This window comes from Cryptomeria japonica, chromosome 11, assembly GCF_030272615.1.
Source record: "Cryptomeria japonica chromosome 11, Sugi_1.0, whole genome shotgun sequence".
Taxonomy (NCBI): Eukaryota; Viridiplantae; Streptophyta; class Pinopsida; order Cupressales; family Cupressaceae; genus Cryptomeria; species Cryptomeria japonica.
The window spans coordinates 326,040,333-326,058,588 of NC_081415.1; the positions used below are offsets into that span (position 1 = coordinate 326,040,333).

General features: G+C 38.4%; 1 protein-coding gene across 2 annotated transcripts in view; it reads right to left on the minus strand.

The window, feature by feature from the left end:
* LOC131065053 (uncharacterized) overlaps positions 1 to 18,256 on the minus strand; it is a 186,660-nt gene that overhangs the window by 77,462 nt on the left and 90,942 nt on the right. For both annotated transcript variants that reach the window (XM_057999437.2, XM_057999436.2), the window contains one exon: positions 6,027 to 6,109. In XM_057999437.2, coding sequence (XP_057855420.1) covers positions 6,027 to 6,109 — 83 coding nt within the window. The remainder of the gene's footprint in view (positions 1 to 6,026; positions 6,110 to 18,256) is intronic.

The following is an 18,256-nucleotide window of genomic DNA, read 5'->3' on the forward strand; positions in this document are numbered from 1 at the left end:
AACATTATGGGCCTATAGCCTCAACGGCAAAGAGAGAGCTATGGCATGAAATTACCAGGGAGCTCAGTTCAAAGAGAGAAGACAAGGTCATTATAGTAGATGATTTCAATGCAACACTCAACAATTCGGAGAAACAAGGAGGCATCATGTCAAAAAACAGAATACAACAAGACTTTCAGGAATTTGTGGACTCCAATCACCTCGGGGAAGTAGTCTCAAACAATGGAAAGTTCACATGGACTAATAGAAGCCAAGGGTTCACTTGCATTGCAGAGAAGCTAGAAAGATTCTTCCTTCACGAGGACTGGTCTGAGGTTTCAGGATTGGTAGAGGCTTCAATTTTACCCTATAGCGGGTCGGATCATTTCCCGATACAACTAGTCTTTGCCATGGACAAATACTCTAGAGGATCTCCCTTCAGATTCGAGAAGATGTGGATCAAGGACCCATCTCTCCATGATCTTCTAGCTCAGTGGTGGCAGGAATGCCGGGTAGGAAATCACTCCAAGATGTTCATTTTCCACAAAAATTGTCATATATCAAAGCCAAATTAAAGGAATGGAATAAGGTGCATTTCAAGAATATATTTACAAAAAGTGAGAGGATTGAAAGTGAGCTGAGGGCCCTGAATGAAGTTGTCATTGCGAATGGCATGAGGGATGAAGAATTTAGGAAGGAGCTGAGTCTTAAAGCAGAGCAAGCAGAAATTTTGCTAGAGAAGAACAATTCTGGAGACAGAAGTCAAGGGGACTTTGGCTTAAAGAAGGGGATAAAAATACAAAGTTCTTCCACAACGCTGCAGTTACCAAAAGAAACAGAAACAGAATTTTGGAGCTGACTAGAGAAGATGGGACTGTGGCCAGATCCAAAGAGATCGGTCTTGAAGTGGTAAGTTATTTTCAAAATCTCTTAAATTAGAATAACCAAAACATAAATCAGAGAGCAATCAGAGAAGAATTCCTCAATCAAATCCCTCGCATCATTACAGAAGAGGACAATAAGGAGCTCACAAAAATCATTACTCTGGAGGAACTCAAAAAGGCCACCTTTCAAATGGCTCCAAACAAGGCTCCTGGGCCGGATGGCTTTCCAACTTGTTTCTACCAGACATTTTGGGAAATCATAGAGGATGACATACTGAAAGTTGTGGAGGAATCAAGGAAAAAAGCAACTATTCTCGGTGCAGTCAATCATACATTTGTAGCCCTCATTCCCAAGAAAAAAGATGCAACAGGTATGAGTAATTACCGTCCAATTACCTTATGTAACACTTGTTATAATTAATCACCAAAATCATGGCAAATCGACTCAAGAAGGTCATAGACAAGATCATATCAGAAGAGCACAGTGGCTTTGCTCCGGGCAGATCAATAGTAGAAGGCATTATTGTGGCTCACGAAGCAGTCCACATAGCTATAAAACTCAGAAAACCTTGCATGATCATCAAGTTGGATATTCTAAAAGCCTATGATCTGGTGGACAGAAGCTTCCTGTTAGATGTCCTATCCAGATTTGGTTTTGGTAATCCCTAGGTAGAATGGGTAAGAGGATGCATTGAAACCCCAAAGTTCTCTATCCTAATCAATGGGGTGGCTAATGGGTACTTTAATACTAGCAAGGGGCTAAGGCAAGGTGATCCTCTATCCCAATATCTTTTAATTACTATGGTAGAGGCCCTTGGAAGGAGTATCACTCATGCCAAGCTGATGAGGAAATGGAGTGGAATAGAGATCACGCCAGCCATAGAACCAGTCGCACATCAACATTTTGTTGATGACACTATTTTATTCGGGGAAGCGTCAAGGGGCAAAGCTAGGAGTATCAAATATTTGCTAGACAACTACAGCAGGGCTTCGAGTCAATCCATAAACTGGCGCAAGCCTGAAGTCTTTTTTCTCAATGTACAACCGGGCCTCCAACATGACATTGCCAGGATTCTGGGCCTAAAAGTGGCAAACTTCCATGGGAAATTCCTAGGGCTACCCCTATTTGGAGGGATCATCAAAAAGTGTTATTGGGATCGACTGATAGAGAATTGTGAAAAAAAAATGGAGCTTTGGAAGGGAGAGTGGTTTACGTCGACTCGAAGGCTCCACATGGTCAGAGCAGTTTTATCTACAATGCCAATCTACTCCATGACTTCTATGAAATTACCATCAATGGTGGAAGATAGCCTCAATCAACTTCTGAGGAAATTTTTTTGGACTAGTCCACATGAGAACCAAAAACAGGCGTTATTGGCTTGGGATAAGGTGTGTAGGCCTTGGGAAGCCAGTGGGGCAAGGGTCAAGTAACTCAATATCATGAATTTGGCTCTAGGAGCAAAGTTGTAATGGATGATGGCCAAGTCCAATGTGAAATGGGTCCAGATCCTCAGAAGGAAGTATTTAGACACAGATGATCCAATCAGTATCCTAAGGGTCAGAAATTCGCCAAAAGGTTTGACCATCTGGAATTTCATCTACGAAAGCAGGGATATTGTGACGAAGCACATCACTTGGGAAGTCTGTAACAACCTCTTTACCTCTTTCTGGGAAGACTGATGGGATGGCCACCAAAAGTTGTGTCGATCCTAATCTGAGGGAGATCATAACAGAAACCACCAGAGTGTGGGGGAGCAAGGTATGTAATTATGGAGAGGTAGCCAAGATCAATGGAGTTGATAAATGGTGTTGGAAATCCCTAGAGAATATAAATACCCCCAAAGATCAGACGGATATGCTTGCAAGTATTCTCAGAGAAAGACCTATCCCAGTTTCATAGGAAAATGATAAAATCAGGTGTTGTGCTTCCAAGGATGGGGAATACAAAGTGAAACTTGGTTACTGTATAAAGGAAGCGGCAAAATCCAACAGTCATTGGCCAGTCAAGCTTCTATGGGGGAAAGATATAATTCCCAAAGCAGGTGTTTTTTCTTGGCTCGCCATACAGGGTAGAATTTTGACACAAGACAAGCTAGCCAAAATAGGTATATGTGGCCCCAGCAAATGCACTCTATGCAAGAGCAATCTGGAAACTACGAATCACCATTTATGGACTTGCCCTTTTGCACAGTTATGTTGGAAATATCTGCTGGGGAAACTAGATTTCTAGCGAGTGGAGCCACAGAGTCTGAAAGAGTGGTTCATTTAACGGCCCAGAGGTAGGTACAAGGGAATGTTTAACAGCCTATGGCAGGTTCTCCCCTCAACGCTCGTTTGGGAACTCTGGAAGGAAAGGAACAAAAGGACTTTCAAGGACCAGTCGATGACTTGGGAAGTGTTAGTGTCAAAGATGGAAGCTTCTATAGTGGAACTTATCAATGAAGTGGCCAAAAGGAAAACCAAAAAATCCAATGTTTTCAAAAACAGGGATGACGAATTAATGAAAAGATTCCCTAGTCTGATGGTCCCAACGGGACATGAATTGGCTCAAATGGATGACTTAGCAAAATAACGGAAAGCTACATTCTGGCAAGCTCCTGAAAAAGATTAGATCAAGATAAATTTTGACAAGGCCTCTTTGGGCAATTCAGGGCATGCAGGGGCAGCCTACGTGGCCCAAAATATCAAGGCCTCATTGTGGGGAAATCGGTTGAATACATTGGAACGACAACAAATAATATTGCGTAATTTAGAGCTGCCTTCAAAGGGGTCGAACTTGCCAAAAAATTGAGAGCAGTAAAATTACTTCTAGAGGGAGATTCTCTATTAGCGGTCAATGCGATTCGAAATAAGTGGGTGGTGAATTGGCAACTTGAGAGATGGCTTGCTCCCATATTAGAGACACTAAATGGCTTTGTCGAGTACAAAATTAGTCACATCTTCTGGGAGGGAAATGGGACGTCTAATGATCTGGCAAAGCAATCGGCCGAACATAAGATCTCATTTGAATAATTTACACATCAAATCATGAGTTGGGACTGATGCTAGACGAATTTGGAAAAAGATCGCGAGGACAATTATGGTACGCAGGGACAATTTCCCAAATGACCCGACAGGTGTGGATATGACAAGGGACGTCACATTGTTCGAGTACCTATTTTTGGAAAGCTAGCCAGGTGACATTTTAATCATACACTGATATTCCAAGTAGTATTGGTTTGAGTTTGGGGTGGTACGCATGCTAGGTGGCAAAGAGTCAGGCTTCCATGTCACCGAAAGGGGATCATGGGAAGGAAAGATAACAACTAGGCCTTTTATAAGGTACGGCCAAATGGTGCGATCATGATGGTAGGTACTTATTTCGACCCATAGCCTTTTCGGAGACGGATTCGTATATGTGGAGAATATGGCGGAAGAGCCACTTCATTTCCTCTTGCTCAAGTAATCTGGAAGCTATAGCGATGGATACCCCTGTTCTTTTGGAAGCAACCAAACAGAAGATGTCTTTCCTAGGAGAAATTTCGGAAAAACGCCTACTCATGGTGATGTAGTCGAAGCATCCCCTCATTCTGCATGCGGCAATGAAGGTTCTAGGTACTAAGTTCCTACAAGCGTCTCACAAATACAGAGTGAATTCGAATATCACGGCAATGCTCCTGGCGGTTTGTATTCAGATGGACATTTGTAAACCCAGAACGAAGAAAGTCTGCCAAATGCTTTTTAGGCACTCTTTTCTTGGGGAAATAGATGCGGTTCTGGACAATATTGATGAGCAGAAGCGCATTACGCTGGCTCATCAATACTACATGGCTTGGGATGTTGGGGGAGAGGTGAGGAACTTTTCAATTGTGCAAACAATGGAGCTGGAAAACTTCAACCACAGTCGAGTGGAGAAGAATTGAAATCTGGCATTCTTGCTCTTTGTGACAAACAGTCTGTCCAGGCTAGAGACATACGATTTGGGGAAATTCATGAGGGAGGAAGGCCTTCAGTGCCACAAGGATATTGGGGTGGATGAAAATGGTGTGATTGAGGAAGGAAATGACTGGGGTTTAGGCAAAGGGGAATTGTGGATTCCAAATGACATGAGACCCATTGAAGAAATAGTTGCAGGGGAGGCACATGTTGGATGCGGTCGGGACTGTCCAGTCATTGCCTAGGCCGTTGCAGCTCAAAGTGTGTATGAAAATATCTCGAACCCTTCAGAGAGTGAGTGATCTGGCTTTCTTCTTCTCTGGCAAACAGTTCATTTTTGGTCTGCTCTTTCTATAGATCTATATTTAATGTTATACAAACAGTATCGGAGATGGCATGGTGATTATAGGTAAAGTTTAGTCGTATGTAGAAGGTCTAGTTTTCTCTGTACCCAGACTTTGCTGTTCACTGGGCAGAGAATGTCAGGCGGACATAGACTGTCTTTTGGTTTCTTTTTGGTTCTATGTTTGCATTTTGGGTAGGAGGTAACAGCACACAGGCACCTCCAGTAAATGTACAAACTTTCATATCAATACAGGTGCTGGCCTAACCAGCTATTTACTAACTAAAAATAAAATATTCGCTAGCATTGTTAATTTGGCATTCTAACCCATTAGAAAATACAAATTACTTTCGGCCTCTGCCACACATTAGAAGACTGCCTTTTGTTGGCTGTACTTATTACTTATCAGTATTAAAATGAGAAAGTTGTATAATGATTTATTCTACAGCTTGTGCATAAAAATTATTAAGATTTTAATTTTTAACATAACCAATGCATATACACAGAGAATAATTTCCAAATCTTCTCATTAATAGTGTTAGAGGAAATTCTGAATTTCCTCTTTTTAGTGCACATATTTCATGAAACTATAATTCAGATCTGTTCTGTTTAGAAGAATGCACTTCAAGCCTTAAACAATGAATTTTGAGTTCTTTTGCCATAAATTGTGAGTTTTACAAATTGTGTACTGCTACAATAGTATAGTCACCTATTAATATTGCAACTCTGTACTGTGATTGTCAAGAAGTATAATGCATATGAAAACACATCCTTTGTGATAGTTGAGAAATCAACTACAATTTTTAATAAATGGATGTGCAAAGTTTCAAAATAGTTGAACTTTCAGTAACAATACAACATACAAATTATTGTGGTGAAAGGCATCATAATCAATGAATATATACCTTAATTACAAGGAGTGGCCCCACAGCATTAACTTCAAAAGTCAAAAGCAGAGAGGATTTCTCTACTTTACTGAGTGTTGTTTCTGCAAAAATCAAGGAAAGACAATCAGCTTTCTAGTGTTCATATCATGTATATAATATTCAGTAAAAAGCTACTGTATGTGTTTCCTCTATCAGCTTATACAAAACAAAACCAGATAATTTTCCATGGAAAAATATTGATATAAAGGTCATCTTTAATGAAACTTGGAGTGGTGAAATTGTAAATTCTGTGCCTAACCTAAACAGCTTTGTCAAAGATAAGATGAGAATTTGAGATCAATAGAAGAAATTACAATAAGGATGTAAAAGTGTTCAAAGGATTCAAGCGAATGCATAAATAATAACTATTTAATATCTCAACACTTCAATCTTAAAAAAAAATGCTGGAGATAGCATAAATGCATAATTAAAATTTGATGGCCTAAATGGTTCAACATATATTTAATCCATAACATATATAAGAACTTAGAGGGCCTAGTCAATATTATGGATTAGTATTTCCTAGGGCAGAGGGATATAAGAATTAGAGGGCCTAGTCAATATTATGGATTAGTATTTCCAAGGGCAGAGGGATTTAAGAATTAGAGGGCCTAGTCAATATTATGGATTAGTAGTTCCTAGGGCAGAGGAATTGAAGGAATTTTATAATTCAAAACACCCAAGAATAGTACTTGATTAGGAAGCATTGAATGTTCTACTCGCAACAATCTAGTTTCTAATTAACAAGGTTGCACGGGTACGGGGGTACTTGGAGACTTTGGAGACTGGTGCTGGTACTGGTACGGCTATTTTTTCAAAATAGGAGACGTGGGTACTTGGAGACGCCAATTTCTTTTAAATATAATTTAATAATTTATAGAAATTCTGAAAATATAATGACATTGAACATTAAATATAATATAATAATTTAGTAATGGCTGTTGCAACGTTTTGAGAAATCCTTGTGACCTGCATTTGTTTTGAGCATTGTTTTTCTTCCGTTTGTACTACATTTTGATTACTTTGTTGCCTGTGTTTTTTTTTTTAACATTTTAAGGTTTCCTTTTTTTATGTTTGGCTTGGAGACGGTGGGATACGGGCGGATACGTTAGCGGGAAGTCTCCTCTCTATGGAGACGTTTCCAACCAAGTTTCCGGTGCGGGATACGCGTCCGAGTCTCCGGTACGAGTACCCATGCAACCTTGCTAATTAATCATTATCCATGGAACAATAGATTCTCTCAAAGAGGTTTTTGTGCTGACCCTCAGCAAAACATTGATCATTTTGTATGTTGGAATATGGATAATGTTAATTTGAGTTGTTGATTTTGATATTATGACACTGATGTTAGTGTTTCAGTTGATTCATGATTATTACATAATTATGTGTATTTTATCAGGGAAGGATACTGCCGATCTCCATCTTGTGTAACTGTGCAGGTACAAGTGGAATCTGAGGTCACTCCTTTATAGTGATGTGGGTTCCAACGTGGGGCTTACAAGCAGCATACAGGATTCTTATACCAGTCATTTGGCCAAGATGAAATATACCCTTATCGATTTTACCCTTATATTGCAATATGTTTCTCAAAGTTATACAAGCAATTTGCATTAGCAGAGTAGAAGTAAAGATTGACAATATCATTAAACCAATATAAGGGAATAATCAAATCTGCCACCAGGATTTTATATATAACCACAGTTCCACATAAACAACTAAAATCCTGCCCTTATACAGTTGTTACCAGCAATTGAATTAGCTCACTGTTGCAAGTTCACAGCGATATATCCTTGGCACTGGAAGTCACCAAGCTAGGAAAGACGTTATTTAAGGGAAAACTGATATATCTGAAAACATTCATGTTTGGAGTCCAAACCTCATCGATACTCCTGTAGCAGTGAGGGGTTATGGCTGTAAGTGGAAATAAGCAATGCTCAGAAATCTTCTATATCTATGAGCAGGAGTGGTTCCGGTCAGCTCATGACAGGTATCTCCGCAGCTCACAAATACTTCACCCTGATACCCCCGTAGCTTTCCCCTGTGAATCTCTTATGTTAGCCGCATACATGTGAACTTAGCATGCTGCGATGAGGAAGATACTTTTATGTTTGCCCATAGAGTAAAGTCCACTTCAAGACAATATTCACGGCTGAATAATAATAGTCTCTAATTTAATATTTCCCTTTATTGAAATTCACCTTAAATGATAAAATATAGACCTTAGATGGCGGTAGGAAAATAGCTCCATCGAATATTAAAGAGACCAAAACATTAACAAGTCCGCATTATCAATAAAAAGCTGTGATCCCCAATAATATGAAATCGAATGTCTAAATCGTACACGACTCCTAATATCAATTTGAAAACTTAAGATTAAGCTTTGGTCCATAATAATCAGAAAACACAACTCGAAGAGCCAATACATAGGAGCAGTCAAAACTTATAATCTGCTGGCACTAATATTTCTCAGAATAATAATACTTCTACCTCCAGATATAACGTGGATTTGCCAAACAATATTTCAGGATATAATAAACTTATTTCGAAATAGGAAATACATGCAATGTTATCTTTATTTCTGAAACAAGTCTTATAAATTTGTCCCCAAAGGAGACTTCACAAATTCGTTTAGATGTAGACTGCGTCGCGAATCCACCCTTTCAAAAGAACTAGGTTTTCATCCGGCCCTTCTTCAACTCCTGAAGGTTTTCATCTCCAGAAATCTTAAACCATTCATCATATCAAAAGCATGCTTTACTTCTCCCAGCGAGCCTCCTTGTAAAGACCTTTGGGGACTTTCTAGAAGATAAGGCCGACTTGAACATTGGAAAACCTTATTTGATAAAGTGACTATTGTGACGTTTTCACTCATCACCCCATTGAAAATGGGGACCCCCACTTTTTTCATTTTCTAGGATAGTTGTAATCTTTAGCTATTAGCCTTTCATTTGTAGGAGGTGCGATATCTTAAATGGCTAAGAGGTAATCAAGTCAAGTCTCTCTTTGTAGATGAAGTGAGGTCAGTTAGTTCTTGAGGCTTATGAAATGGACGATTCATGATGATGCAAAATCAGGGATGAAATGCGAATTTGGCTAGGCATGAAAATTTCCTTTCATTGTCTAGATCAGCAACTAAGGCATTACCAGCATTTCCTTTGCCCAACCAAGGCATTGACAGCACTTCCTTTGCCCTCCTAAGCCTCTGACCTACCTCTCCCAGCACTGCCCGTAGGTGCTCAAGCCCAATCATTCCATTCAAACCTTCCATCTTCTCTTCCTTCCACTTCACAATCTCCCATCTTCCATCTTCCCTTCCTTTCACTTCCCTCTTCCTTCCCTTAGCACATGCTTCCATCTCCCCTTACATCTTTCCTTCCCAACATCCCATCCCTACACCCTTCCTTCCTTTCATCTACTACCCTTCCTTCCATCACCCCCACTTCCTAACTTTCTTCCATCCCTTATACCTCCCAACTACCATTTCCTACAACCTCTAACACACATCTCATACCCTCTCCCCCCTTTGCTTCCCTTTTACTACCCACCTTCAACTCCTCTACTACCTCCTACCCTGATCCCATCCTTGCCTACACCCTACCCCCCTTTCTTTACCACAGCATTCCCTTTATCTCTTATGCCTCCATATTTCCCGAAACCTTCCTTACCATTCACCTCACCTTTACCTCATCCCTTCCACCTTACTCCCTCACGCCTTCTCCTTACAACATCCCCTCACTTCTCCTTGCCACGGCACCCTTTCTACCTCATTACCTTCAACCCTTCCACTATTGCACTACAATGCTTCGGCCCCACGGACTAGGAATGGAGAGCGAAAATGTTCAATGCATTAATAAATGCCACTGTAGAGGCCACTTCACCGGCTACATCAGCACTTCCTTTGGTCCCAAAACCAATGCGAATTAAGCCTTGTGACTTGCTTTTACCATTCAAAGGCACAAACTAGAATTTCTTTTGATCGCTCCAAACAGCGAACTAGGAATCAGTGACTTCCAGCTAGGCCTCAAAATCAGCGACATAGAGCCTTGTGTCATTTCCTTTGCCTAGCCATATTAACGACTCAAGGAAATACATCCGTCTCTTGGCAAAGTACAAGAACGACATAAGGATGACGATCCGTCCCTTGTCTAAGCAAATAAGCGACATATGAAGATGAAGACGTCCACGGAAAAGAGCGACATAAGAGGATGAAGGCGTCCCTTGATAAAGCCAATCAGCGACATGAGAGTTTGAGACCCCAACCCCTCTCTTGGCAATGACGAGACACATTTTAATGCTAAAGAGATGCAATGTGAATCAGCACGATTTCCAAAGGCCCCACCACAATTGGTGATAGACGATTGTTTAAAATTTTGAATTTGAGATTCAAGTTGGCTATGAGTTAGTTGCAAGACATTAAATGATGGTTGCAAAGTCGGCTAAATATGAGAAGGTGCAATTCTTCCTCAAACAACTATATATTGTGTTTGATCATTTCATTTGATCAAACACAAAATTGGAAGGCATTCTTTTCATCAGCGATTTCAAGCTTGAAGGTAAAAGCGACTATTGAAGGTGGTGAGACTGGTGTCTGTTACAGAAAATTCCCTCCCTCGAGTGGAAGACGATTTTTTATTAAAGCAAGAGCAAGGTCATTGAAGGAGGCGAAGTTGATAATCATATGCAGCGAATCAGTCCTTTTCACAGCGCAATATATTCTCAAGTGCAGCAATCCAAATTTGCCATTGCAGATCATAGCAAATTCCCATACTGTGAAAGGCGGTTCTGACTTGAAGAGACAGTGAATGCATTAATACAAACAGCGAATGTGAGAGAGACTATCGAATCTACACCACAGTTTGACAAAATCCAGTGATTGATCAAGGGTGTATTCATTTAAGAGAGGACGATTTTGTCAAAGAAGCAATCTGATTAATATAGCCAGTCTATTTAGAGGCAATTAGCAAGTTTGATGCAAGTGGAATGAACATGCACAGGAATGTGAAGAGGGTCAATTTCAAGGCATGGAAGGAACATCAGACCCCAAGGCATGGAAAAAACATGAACTCAAATACAACATCAAGATTTTACTACATAAGCAAGATGAAGCATTCCAAGGATAGGTATCCAAGACGAAAGAATTCCCACAAAAGACAAGGAGAATGCAAGTGATCAAGACAAGAGATAGTTTCAGAAGAGTTAATCAAAGTTAGAGGACCGATTTGAGCAAAGTCACCATCACCTCATTCATTGATCGAGTTTGGAAATGTTCAGTATCAAGGGATATGTCTCATTCAATCACACTTGTGATGAGTTACAAAGGTCAAACAAGCTGAGGTGGTGCCCAGTCATTAGCCAATAACATTATTCCAAGATAACCCGTCCAAATACAATGTACCTAACTCATCCAACAAGAAGATAACTACCACATGTGGGCACAAAGTTCGATGCACTTACCGTTGTCATCTATTGGTCAATAATTCAAGGACATGTGTCCCATTTATTGCAATTTTATTGTTGGTCAAGCATTAAATGTTTTGTAATGGGTGTAACAAACCCTAATTAAAGTTTCTATCTTTCGATCTTGGCCATTGATTGTGAATCAATCTGAGCCACTCAATTGTAATGAGAGCACCATATAAGGCTCCACTCTTTCATTTGTAACGGTTAATAGTTAATAGATAATAATAGAGAGTAGTCAATAGTTCACAGTTAAAAGTTAGAGTAGAGTAGGAAGATAAGGCAAAGATTGTTGCCAAGACATTGTTGCAAGAAGTATGTAAACTTCATAAAAGGTATGGTGAAATTCATATGTTGATTCAGCAATTTGCATGGTCTCTAATTCTCGTTTGATTTTCATGTTGCTTATGAATGGAAGAACTTTGTGTATGATCAATGGTGAAATTTGTATATCCATGCTACTAACACCTTGTCAATGGTAAAGTGTCTTGCGTAGTCAACTAGATCTATCTTAACCAAGCTTAACTTCAATTATCACTCCTTCATTGATATGCATCAGCTTGATGGTGTTTATGCTTGTGGTGGTGATTTGAAAATCATCAAGCTATCCTTAGAAGATCATACTAGCCTTGTGGAGATGTTCGTTGCATGTCAAAGCAAAGCTTAGTTGGAGTTTCATCAAAGATTGTCCATTGCTCTTGCATTCTTAGGAGTAGATTAAATCTTTCTCAACCCTATCATTTTTCCTTTTTTTCAAATCAAGTGAAATTTCCACGTTCTGGCAATATCCAAAGCATCCAAGCATTCAAAGTAAGTCCACCTTGTGATTCCAGTAATATCACATTAAACAATTGAGTCTATCCAAGAGCACGTCAAGACCTGACATTCGAGAACCTTGGAGTCGTCCCATTTGATCATGCAGCTTAGCATTTGAGGAGTCTTTGTTCAAGAGAGGATAGAATACTTATTATATTATTATGTGTTGCATAGTGCGTAAAAACACCATCAACAATGACATTATATTATTTTATCATTTAATTAAATTAATTAATATTAAGTCATCATTTATATATTTTATTTATTTTTGACAACTTAATAAAAATCAATTTTATTAATTGTCACTTAAAAATTCGGGACATTACACAAGACACATCACCTCACCATTTTGTGTTGTCGAGACGTCTGTATTGTGGTTGTTATTTATGTAGTGTTTATAGTTCGAGTTAGTTGGGCTACGTTAGTGTGTTTTTTATTTGTTGATTATTATGGATTCTTTATTGGTTTGGGGTTATTCTAGGGACAAGATTGATAGCCTAAGTCCTAAGTCATATTTCCACATATATTTATGAGCATTCATACTCTTTGACTTGATTCTTGAAGCCTACTCTTTGATAAAGCTATATTAGGCTATGTTTATCAATATTGATAATCATACAGTGCAAATGGAACCTGTAAGCTATCTTGAATGTAAAGACATGAAATATTGTTGTCTAGTCTCTATGAAAGTCGGAAACTAAGAGGATTGTCATCATGTAATGTCCCCTTCTCAAGCTTAATCAGTTTGTGGACAATTAAGTTGTTTTCTGAGTTTTCCCATAGGCTAATTGGTAAGGGAGAACTCCAAAGTTCTTAAAGAGCACAAGTCTACTTTAGCAAGATTGTTATTAATGGCAATGAGCTTAGCTAGTGGTGTGGGACCACATGAAACTTTCATAATTGATTTATGGCTTCTTAGTAGCTCTTCAAAAATCTTGGAGGAGCATACTATTTTTAGTAAGTCAAACAATCACCTCGGATCATCATCCCAAGTCTTCAATATCATGATGGTATGATCAGAATTTGATTACTATAACATTGCAGTGCTTTCCACAATTTGGGTAAATTAATTGAATTATTCATTTAAGTTGTCTCGAGTCGAATTATTAAAATGACAACTTACTATAATAATTCAATTAAAAGGTGTTATAAGCATGTTTCAAAGTTTGACGCCTAGCCTTGGAGGCTTTTTGCACATTGAAATATTATTTATTCTTCAAAAAAGCCATTTTGGTGAATAATGGAATTATTATTTTAAAATTATAATTATTCCCTCCAAGAAAGTTATAAAAGTAGGGTGAAAGCTCATTTGAAAGGTTGGACATGAGAATGTTATTTTCTTTTTCTGTTAGAGAGAACTTCCAAAGCTTCTTGAGGAAGAAAACCCTCTTGGAGTTGCTACTTTAGGAGACAAAAGCCCCCCTACCTAACTTGTATGGTTTCACACAAAGATCACCATTGTGCTACAAATTGAAGCTTCAATGTTTGGGTTGCATATATGAAGATTTTTGCAGTGTTTTGAGTTGCAACTTTTTAGTGAAAATTTGCATATTATTTCCAAAAGTTTATTTGTTGCTTTGGGGCAATTCTTGAGGATTTGGCTAGCCATAACAATGTTGAACCCTCATGCCTGGTCATACCATCTTATTGCAGGTATAAAGTGTGAATTTAATACTATTTTATCTTCTGTTTAACTTGGGTAATTGTTGTTTTCTGCTAGCCATACTCCCTAAAGAGTGTCGGAAGACTTGTCAATGCAGTCTGTCTAACTCGGGGACAGGACGTACCTCTGCTAGCTAGAGTGTGACCTTCCAAAAGTAAAGCACTGGGTTTTTAAGTGTTAAAAAATACTTGTATGGGATCACCTTAACCCTACTTGCAACCTTAAGACAAATTGTGGTGAACAAACTGATGTATGATTGAGTTTTGGGAATCAATGTGATGGATGTTCTTGTTGTAGCAGCAAATTGTTAGACCTATACAAGATTGATGTCAATTTTCAGTCACGTGTATCACAACCTTTCACAACCACCACCCTTTGAAATAGTAACAACCTTTCACAATCACCACCCTTCAAAAGAGTCACAACCTTTCATAATTTCTGCCCTCCTTTGGAAGAGTCACTTCCTTATTTACTTCCCATTCTTCCTTCTTCCACTAACTCTTCCTTGATATACATACTCCCTTCTTTCTTTTCTCCTCCCTCTCCCCTCTCAAATGAGGTTCTCTTCTCCCTTTTATATATCATATTCAAGGGAGTCCCAACTTTTCATTTTATGCCTTTTGACCATTCATTAACTTCGTTAAATTTTAATTATATTTAATTTTATATTTTAATTTAAATGTTATTTTTATTCTTTTGTATTTTAATTTTATTATTATTATATATTATTAAATCCTATTTCAAAGTGGGGACATTACATTGGGTTCAGGTGTGTTAGGTAATCTAGAATCTACGATACCAGAGTCTTTGTTCAATTCGAGTTCGCGCTTGGGTTTGTCCCAGGTGCAGCCCAAGTGCCCAGACCGAACCCAAGTGTACCTAGATGTTCCCACGCCTATGGGTGCCCCAAAACAGGGCCCACACTCAAAAAAAAAATTAAAACATTAAAAAATAATGCAAACCCTAATTTTGCCCTATGAATGCCTCTGTTTTTTTAATCACTATACTTGCATTTTTCAAAAACTCTCTCCAAGCTTGTTTTGAAGGTTGTTGATTTTTCTTCAAAGGTGAAGGCTACAAAGGTTTGGGAATCGTCAAAGAAGGAAAATTTAGCCATCAAAGGTGAGTGAATATTCATTTTTTTCAAGACTTTTCCAGATTCTTTATTTAATTTTTTGATAAGTTTAGAATATTTTTTTGCTCTTTGTATGCATAATAGGGGGTTATAATGCCGATTGTTTTTTAATTTTTTTCAATAATGTTTTTAGTTTTCCATTTTAGGTTTATTATTCATACATAATCGCTGCAAGTGGAAGCTCTAGTCCAGTTTCTCGAGGCCGAAGTGAAGAGAGCCATTTTAAAATTGATGCACATTCGCCACTTTGACGTAATACAACAACAATGATCAAGCAAATGTCTGGTTGTTGGAGTTATCTTGGGTGGTTTAAGCATTGTGGTGTAGAGTATACAAGCTCATACGATCGAGTGAAAGGTCACTCATGCGCCATCCCTAGACACGGAATAAAAGCTTGTAAGGGGCCAGATAAGAAAGGTTTGCCCAAAGCTCTAATCTTGGAATATATTAGAGAATAGAGGAAGCCAACATGAGAAGCAACACATCAAAGAATGATCATCCTCTTGCCAAGGCAAGTGCAAGGAGGCCTCCTAGTGGCTCCACAAGCCTAGCTGGCCCACATCCTTTCATGCCAATGCCACCACCTTCTAAACTAGAGAATATCTCAGTTACACAAAAAAGAGGCCCATTGGATAGGATCTTCAAAAATAAAATAAGAGGTTGTCGATCAAAGCATTGCTCGTTGCATTTATGGTAATGGGCTTCCTTTCAACATTGTTAGATCACCTTATTGGCAAGGGATGATGGATACCATTTCTAATGCACTTGATTATGTTAGTCTCGGGTATGAAAAGGTGCAAACCACCTTATTGACGAAGGAAAAAGGTTCCATTGAGACACAATTGAGAGTGATCAAAGATACATGGCCGGAAACAGGTGTGTTAATCATTCCTGATGGATGGAAAGATTGCAAAAATAAACCATTGATCAATGTTATAGCAGTTTCCACTAAAGAGGCGATGTTTTTCAAGGCACTAGATTGTGAGGGGCAAGTGAAAGATGCAAGTTTCATTGCCAAAATCCTCACAGAATCCATTAACATGGTGGGGTCTCAAAATGTTGTCCAAGTAATAACAGACAATGCTAACGATTAGGGCAGCTAAGTCTATAGTGGAGGCTACATGTAATCACATTTTTGGACATCATGCAAAACCTTGGCACACAAATTAATTGGGTGAAACAAGTTTAAACAGAAGCCGAGAAGATTCAAATGTTTGTGACTAATCATCACATGTCACAAACCAGATTCAGGACCTCCAAGTTGGAGTTGTTGAAGGTAATTTAAATTTAATTTTTTCATTTTTCATTTTAATTTTTTTATAGTTGATACATGACATGTATTTTTTATGCCATGTTAGGTTGCTGAAACATGAATTGCATCTCACACACTCACCTTAAAACGACTTGTGAAGATGCAAGAGGCCTCGAGTGCTATGGTCATCAACAACTTGTGGAGTGTATGGAAGTAGTCAAGCATACGAAGAGCCCAAAAGGGTAAGAGCATTGACCTTTGATGATGATTGATGGGATCGTCTGGAATAAGTTTTGAGTTTCACTAAGCCCATCATGAGCATGATTAGGTATGCTGATACTAATTGCCCATGTTTGGGTGAAATTTATGATGGCATGGACTCCATGGTGGAGAAAATAAGAGCAATAATAGAGGCCAAGGAACATGACCCAACGGAAACATTTTTCAAAATTGTGCAACAAATTATTGTTGACCCTTGGAACAAGATGGCCACCCCTTTACATCTCTTAGCATTTGCTTTGATGCCAAAGTTTTATAGCAGAGAGATACTTGCATTGCCAAGGAGGATGCCACCATATAGAGATACGGAGGTTGCTACTGGCTACAAGGCTACATTTAGAAAGATATATGATCATGATGAAACTCGAAATATTGTCTTGACCGAGTTTGGCCAATACGTATTTACAAAATATCATGATAATACAGCTCTTCAAGCCAAATATAGAATGGATGTTGGTGAGTGCTGGTATGTGCATGGTCAAGGCTCCATTTTCTTGCATCCTCTTGCAATTAAATTATCTCTGCAAGTATGTAAGTTTTTATATTTTATTTTGTTGTCCTCATTTTTGTTTTCAAAAATGAAGAACCATTAAATGAATTTTTTGTCAAAAATGAAAAATTTACTCTGTGGCACGCTTCCCGAGGTAGAATTTCGCCTAATCCTTGGACTGGTTTAATCCTCAATCCATCCTCGAACTACGTTTCGAATTTCATCGCAATCTGGGATCGTTTGCTAAGTCTTTCCTTCAATTTCAAGTTTTTTCTCCCTAACTACAAGTGGGAAATTTTCCTCGAATTGCAAGTTTTAATGATTTCCTTTGTTTTAGTCTTTGTAGGGAAATTTTTGGCTAATTACAAGTACACTTTATTGAAAAAAGAACTTGTAACTTACTTTTTATTTCCCCCTTGATGCTTTTTGGTTTTTTAAGTCATAATAGGGATTTTTTGGATGAGTTACAAGTTAATTTTAAATTGCATATTTATAAATAACTTGGAATTCTTTTCTAAAACCCCTATTTTAATGTCTTTTGCTTGTAATAGAGATTTTATTCCTCTATTACATGTGTTAAGTTATTAAAACTTGTTGTAGGGATTTTATTTTCCGTTTACAAGTAATTTGTAACTTGCACATCTCTCTCCAAAACCTGATTTTGCTTAGAAATGGAATAAAGTGACAATTTTAAACTTGCTATTATGCCCAAAAAACCCGATTTTCTTCATAAAGTGCAAATTGGGGAATTTTAAACTTGTAATTGCATTTCTAAAACCTGATTTTGCCTTGTTGAGGGAAAACTAACATTCTAAAACTTGTTAGATGGGAATTAAAAGCCGATTTTCTCTTTTACATGAAAAATAAAACTTGCATTCCTTTTCCAAAAACCCGACCAGCTAAAGGAAGGCGTTTTTGTTGCAAATTGGAAGCATTTTTTGTGGAGATTTTTTGGGAGATGTGAGGCGTTTGGGATTCTTCCCTATTTTAATGCATTTGCAAACATCTATCACGCCATTTGGGGTTTATGTTTGCTGGTTTTTAATCTAAAATAGCAAACACGTGTTTGCCAAAACCCATGTTTTGGTGGATCTAAACTCCACGAAGCTTCAATCTA